Source organism: Choloepus didactylus, chromosome 7 (genome assembly GCF_015220235.1).
Source record: "Choloepus didactylus isolate mChoDid1 chromosome 7, mChoDid1.pri, whole genome shotgun sequence".
Classification (NCBI taxonomy): domain Eukaryota; kingdom Metazoa; phylum Chordata; class Mammalia; order Pilosa; family Megalonychidae; genus Choloepus; species Choloepus didactylus.
The window spans coordinates 91,574,913-91,582,381 of record NC_051313.1 but is presented as its reverse complement, the minus strand read 5'-3'; the positions used below and the strand labels follow the sequence as shown (position 1 = coordinate 91,582,381).

Here is a 7,469-nt window from a genome sequence, read left to right as displayed (position 1 = left end):
AAGGTATACTTGTGTTGATGCCTTTATTTGGACATTTTCATGGCCTTCAGAATGTATATTTGTAACCAAATAAACCCCCTTTATAAAAGCCAACCCATTTCTGGTGTTTTGCAAAACAGCAGCATTAGCAAACCTGAATAATTCCTTAGACCAATATTCACTGAGCATGGACTATATTCCAAGCATAATTAGGCACTGTTTCCCATATAGATGGACAGAAAATAAATATATAAAAATAATATAAAGTAAACCAGTTAGTGATAAATGCCACAGGAAAAAAATAATAATAAATCAGGATAAGGTTTATAGGGAAAGAAGGGAATGAGAGTTAGATGAAGATGACTATTTTATGTAAGGAGTCAGAGCAGGCCTCACTATTAAGATGCCATCGGAGGTTAAAAGAAATGATGGAATAACCTTTGTGGATGTCTAGAAGAAAAGTCACCCAGGAAGAGGAAATAGCCATTCCAAAGGCCCTGAAGTGTGTGTGCTGGTTTGAATCTACTATGTACCCCAGAAAAAGTCATGTTCTTTAATGCAATCTTATGGGGGCAGACCTATTGTGGGTGGGATCTTTTCATTAATTTGTTTCCATGGAGTGTGAACCACCCAAATTTGGGTGAGAACTTTCGATTCGATTAATCCATGAAAGTGTGACCCTGCCCATTCAAGGTAGGTCTAGTTAGTTTACTAGAGTCCTTAAGAGAGCTCAGGGCCAGTACAGACCCTGATGCTTCGAGATGCAGACAGCCATTGAAATGAGATGCTGGAGATGCTAAGCTAAGAGATGATGCCCCAAGTTTGCCCTGGAGAAGTTAAGAAAGGACCCCAGATGCTTAAAAAGAAACATCCTGGGAGAACAAGCAAGGATGCATAGGAACTGAGAGAGAGAAGCAAAAAGAGACAGAGGCCCTGAGAGATATTCTGGAGAAAGCCATATTGAAACCAGGACCTGGGAACAAGGGACCAGCAGATGCCAGCCACATGTCTTCTGAGCTGACAGACGTGTTCCAGACACCATCGGCCTTTCTTCAGTGAAGGTATCATCTTGTTGGACACTTTTATGGCCTTAGAACTGTAAATTTGTAACCTAATAAATCCCCTTTATAAAAGCCAATCCATTTATGGTATTTTGCATTTTCGGCAGCTTTAGCAAACCAGAACCGTGTGTCTATGCTAGCCATGTTAAAAGAACAAGACAGTCAGTGAGCCTGGGCAGAGTGTGAGGGAGAGAGTAGTGGAAGGACAGAAAATGTAAGGTTCTGGCTTTCACTATGAATAAGAATAAAAACCATTAAAGAGTTTAGAATAGAGAAATAAAAGAATCTGATTTATGTTTTTAAAGGGATGATTCTGGCTATTGCTCTCTAACACCAGCGCCACCTCTAGCTCTCCGAGCTTCAGCCGAAGGAGAAGTGGGGTAAGTAAGGAGGTCTCTAAACCATCCATGGCTTGTACAAAGCAGACTGCCTGCAAATCAACCAGCAGTAAAGCACCCAGGAAGCAACTGGCTACAAAAGCCACTCGCAAGAGGGTGCCCTCTACTGGAGGGGTGAAGAAACCTCATCGTTACAGGTCTGTTATTGTGGCACTTGGTGAAATTAGGCGTTATCAGAAGTCCACTGAACTTCTGATTAGCAAACTTTCCTTACAGCGTCTGGTGAGAGAAATTGCTCAGGACTTCAAAACAGATGTGTGCTTCCAGAGCACAGCAATTAGTGCTTTGCAGGAGGCAAATGAGGCCTACCTGGTTGGCCTTTCTGAAGATAACAACCTGTGTGCTATCCATGCCAAACATGTAACAATTATGCCAAAAGACATCCAGCTGCACACTACATATATGGAGAAAGTGCTTAAGAATCCACTTTGATAGGAAACATTTCATTCTCAAAAAAAAATTTTTTTTCTTCTTCTTTCTGTTATTGGTAGTTCTGAACGTTAGATATTTTTTTTCCATGGGGTCAAAAGGTACCCAAGTATATGATTGTGAATGGAAAAATAAGGGACAGAAATCAGGTACTGGCAGTTTTTCCATTTTCATTTGTGTGTGAATTTTTGAAAATAAATGCAGGAACATAAAGAATTAATGTAAGTCAAATGCTTCAATGAACATGTTTCAACAGTTCAACTTTATAACAATTATTAATAAACCTGTTTAATTTTTCTGAATATGCAAGCATTTGGATTTTTTTAAAACAAGTAAATTTCTTATTGATGGCAACTAAATGGTGTTTGAAGCATTTTTATTGTACAGTAGATTCCATCCATTCACTATACTTTTCTAACCGAGTTGTCCTACATGCAAGTACATGTTTTTAATGTTGTCTGTCTTCTGTGCTGTTCCTATAACTTTGTTATTAAAATACATTAAACTACAAAAAAGGATGATTCTGCTATTTAATGGACCAGAAGGAAAGATAAAGCTCTAGAAAGTATTGGATTAACAGTTAAATGTTCTATCCTGAAAGTTTCACATGTCACTTATGCTCAAACTTCATTGGCCAGAATGAGAAACCTCATGGACAACACCTTAACCATGTAATTAAAGTTAATATTGCCAGTGATAGGACAACTTAACATCATATTAGCCTCATTGAGAAGAATTGTATTAGTTCTGTGGGTTCCTGACAAAATGGATAAACTGAATCTAATTAGAAAGAAACCACTGATACACTCAAAGTGTGAGATAATTTACAAATTAATTGGTAAACACTTATCAAAAATATCAAGATTACAAAAGACAAGGAAAAAACTGAGGAATTGTTTCAGATTGAAGAATACTAAAAAGACAAGGCAACTAAAGACAATACATGATTCTGGATATGATTCTAGATTGCAAAAATTAAAAAAAAGTTACTTCTTGGTTTTTTATGCTACTATAAAGGATGTTATTGAGTTTGATAATGGAACAAGATCTCTGAGTTATGGTAGTATTGTAGCAATGTTAATTTGCTGATTGATTCAGTACTATGCTGATAAACCAGCCCTTTGGTGGTAGTAGTGGGGAAGCCCTGATTTGTAGCATGTACCAATTTCCATGGTGTAAATAATCCCACAAAGGCCAATTTCAAGCTATTAATGTGAAATCACTGAGGAAAGTTTCAAAGAGATGTGCACATTTTGGCCCTTACAAGTCAATTCAAGCTGGTTGCAGTACCACTAATTGGACTGTGGTTATGTACAAAAGTACATTTGCTTTTAGTTGTAAGGAGGCACCATGCTGCAACTTATTCTCAACTGGTTCAAAAAATTATGCATGCACATATATATCAAGAGAGAAAGATCAAGCAAATTTAAAATGGGCAAAAGCATATGGACCTACTTTCTACCATTCTTTCAATTTTTCTATAAGTTTGAATTATTTCAACAAACAAAGAAAAAAGAGTAATTTCAGAAGAATACAGATTATATAAAACCAAATACAAATTTAAACAAACAACATCCCCAGCAGATAAAATAACCTAAATACCATAGAAAAGTATATGAGTTCTAACTCATTGTGTTCTAATGACAACTGGAGTGATATTTTTGTCAGTTTGAAATATTTTAATATTGCCATAGGTCATGAGCACTTCAAAATAATACCCAGTCAATATCATATTTTTTAATTATTTATTAAATGCACAAAGCTAGATCAAGCATTTGATAATACCAGAAACTCAGCAGTGAGTAAAACTGATTGAATGTACTTTGTGCATGAATAAAGGAATTTTTGATTTATTGACACTGTAGATTAATCTGAGGCCAAATTGAGCAGCGAAGCAGAGTAGCAAATTTGATTTGTGGGAATTTTAAAGAACAAACTGAGGAGAAGTTTAAAAATTGACCATTGTTTTCCAATTTTTTAGTAGGGACTCAGAAGACTATAGGAAAGTGTGATTAACTGATACTTTCCAAAATTTATTTTAGTAATAATGACTTTTTTAAGTACTCTAAAAAAGAAAATATTTAGCGATGTAGATTAAAATTTCGTAAGTATAATTTTAAATCCATATTATGAAAAAAACAGTAAGAAGCATGCTTTCCAGTGAGGTGGTATTTTTTATAATTTTACTATTCCATGAGCATTAAGATCACCATGTATTTAAAGAAATGATTAATTTTAACAGAGATCTCTATTTTATGAGCTTTGTATGATCACTGTTCTTTAAAGCAGATGAAGAAGGATCAATGAAGTTAAGAGGAAAATGGTTTCCAAGTTCAAATATCAACTCTACAAATAACTTTCTCTTATCAGTAAGGATAAGATATATATACATATGGATATACATATATGGATATATATATATGAAATATAGTCAGTCAGAAAGTAATCCAGATCTCATTTTATACTAAGGTTCAACACGAACAAACAGCGTTTTTCCTTTATACAATTGTTTCTTACAATTGGCTATAATAAGAAAACACAATGACACTTCTATGAACAAAAGTAAAGCAGAATCATCAATCAGACTCACATTCTCATTTTTCTCCCACATTAATGTGAATGTGGAAAAATGAGAATGTGAGTCTGATTGACTAATGATTCCTCAATCAGAAGACCAAAAACCAAAAACATGTCTAGGTTTTTCCCTATAATGAAAATGCATCCAACTAATGTCCTATTCCTTCATATAAAAATATTGTCTAGAGTTCACTTAGAATGATGGTCTTGAGACTGGACAGGTCCCTTAATTACCAACGAAAGATTTAATTAAGATAAATACACTGCATTTTCTAGAAAATATAATCTAATTTCCTAACTAAGAAATATATTTTAAGTTTTATTGACAATGCTAAATTAACCATCACAATCATTTATTAAGCAACCTAGTTAAATGATGCTTTATTACAAAATATAGCAACAGTAGGGCACTCTATGCATGGATTCAACACAGAAATCAATGACTGAATTGTAATTCCTAAAACCTTAGGGTTTCTAACATCAACACTAACAACAACAGATGCAAACTTTTTAATCAAACTCACAATATGTACCAAACAATATTGATTATTAATATCCTTGGTGTACAGAAAAATTGCAAATATTAACTGGGATTAACATAAAAGCCACCCAAGGAGATTGATTTGGATTATAAATTAAATATTCATCTTCAATTGAAGTACTATAATTTTTACATCTGGCACTAGCATGAAAAATACTCAAATAGAAAAATTTAGCCTCCTAACAAAATGAAATTATTTTTGATATCTATGATTCTCATGCTTCCCTTTCTAATGATAATTTTATTTGTGTGACTCTGTTATTGACATTTATTTGAAAAGCATCTTAATGAATGGCACAGTTGACAAAATAAAAGTCATAAGTTATTTTTCAATCCTTCAGCACTCTGACTTAGATGAGTCTTCTGGATTAATAAAACAAAAATGTCACAGTTTAAGTACCTTATGATGTGTTTTCCAAGGCAATTCTTTTGGAATGAGTGCCACAGAAGATTTGTTCTTTGTGACTTTTGCAATATTTGATAAGTTCATATTTCAAGTATATACTTAAACAGTAGTTCCTTAGAATACTCAAACAGTGACAAAAAAGAAAATCACAGTCAAATATTTTTAGTAAGTATTGAATACAAAATTCTGTCTTGGAAAAATTACACATTTAAGGCTCTGAGAATTCCTGAGGTTTAAAGAATCAATCTTATCTGGTGAATATTTGAGTACACTTTAGCAATTTCTTGAATAACATTAGAAAAATTCAAAACAAAAATAGTCAATAGGTATGATTGAGAACAAATAACCTGGGCAGGATCTAAGGATTGCAAAGAATCATGAAGCCCACATAAATCATGCTATTAAGAGTACATTAAAGTGAATAACATATGTGGAATGGCCAAACAAAGGATCTGACTCATGATAAGCCCTAAATATTTTCCCAGTTCATAAAATTTTTAAGAGAAATGACTTTGCTGGAAGAAGAGTCATGATTCTAGCTCTATCTTGTAAAGAAGCATAAAAAATATTTTCCATTTTAGTTAACAAGAGATAAGAGGAAAATGATGCAGTATTTTAAGAAGGAAAGGAATTCATGAGAAGACATGAGGCAAGACAACTCAATCAAACTTACTGAGTTTAAACTACTAAAATGAATAAACAGCATTCATGAGCTTTCAGCCAAGATGAAACAACAGAAACTGGATTCACACACCTGATTGAAAAAAACTAAAACAACAAACAGACAGACAAAATATAAGAAAAAATGTCAACAAAGGACAGTGAGCCCAGAGAGACAAAAAACAAATGAGTTTAGCTCTAAGATTGCCCCAGCTTAATTAGCTAGAGAAAATTTCCAGGCAGCAGTGTTAGTAAAGAGACCAAGCAGAGCCAGTCTACTTCCCTGAGATGAGTAGACCAACCTAGAAGTACAGGAAGCTAGGAAGACCAAAGCAGTCAGAGTTTTCAGAGAAAAGAAAGCAGCACAAAGAGACAACTCCAGACATCATTAAGGGTCCCATTTGAGTACTTGATTCAGTTAAGTACTGCGAAATGCACACTTGTAAGGAAACTATCCAAGGCATGGTAAAGAACTACCCAAACAAATTAGAAGGAATAATCTTCCAAACTCACACAGGGCCAGGCATATTGACTGTTTCCACTTGTCAGAGAAGAAAACCTCATAATTCAGGAAGCATTGGGAAGAGTACTCAGAAGGATTTTGCCTCATAGTGGGAAATAATCAGCCATATACTACGCCCTCTACCAGAACCACCTACTTTTCATTAAAGCAAGTGTCTTAGTTTTCTTGAGTTGCTATGACAAATACCATACAATGTACAGGAATTTATTGGCTCACAGTTTTGAGGCTAAGAGAAGTCCAAAACTGAGGCATTAACAAGGCAATGCTTTCTTCTCAAAGTCTGTAACATTCTGGTGCTGGATACTAGTGATCTTTGGGGTTCCTTGGCTTGTATCCCTGCTTCATGTCACATGACAATGTCCTCTCCTTTCTCTTTTGGGTCCCATTCTGACTCTGGCTTTCCCTGTGGTTTTCTCTTACTCTAGCTTCCAGCTTCTTTCTCCTTATAAACTCTCCATTAATCCAGATTAAGAACCAACCTCATTTAGTTGGGACATACTTTAACTAAAATAGCATCTTCAAGACATCTTGTTTACAATGGGTTCACTCCCCTAGAATACAGAATAAGATGAAGAACATGCCTAAATTGGGGTACATAATTCAATCGACCAAGACATTAAAGGATAAAAATATTTCCAAAGTAACTTAACTGTGCCCCTGAACAACATTCAAAAACATTTATAGGAATACAAATTTTCTAGTACTCAAAGAGGTAAAGTAATCGATATCTGGCATCCAATTAAAAATTACTATGCCCGTAAAGAAGAAAAATAATCCAAAATAAAGAGAAAAATTAGTCAATCAAATTCAAGCCAGAAACAATACATATGATATTTATTTGATAAAGATATTAAAAATGATTATTATAACTGTAATCCATATGCTCAAGAAGCTA

At 34.3% G+C, this 7,469-nt stretch overlaps 1 protein-coding gene across 1 annotated transcript; it reads left to right on the top strand.

Moving 5' to 3' along the window:
* Positions 1-1,447: 1,447 nt before the first annotated feature.
* LOC119540654 (histone H3.3C-like) lies at positions 1,448-1,870 on the top strand. The gene has a single exon (XM_037844666.1). The coding sequence runs from the start codon at positions 1,448-1,450 to the stop codon at positions 1,868-1,870; it is 423 nt and encodes a 140-aa protein (XP_037700594.1).
* The last annotated feature ends 5,599 nt before the right edge of the window (positions 1,871-7,469 follow it).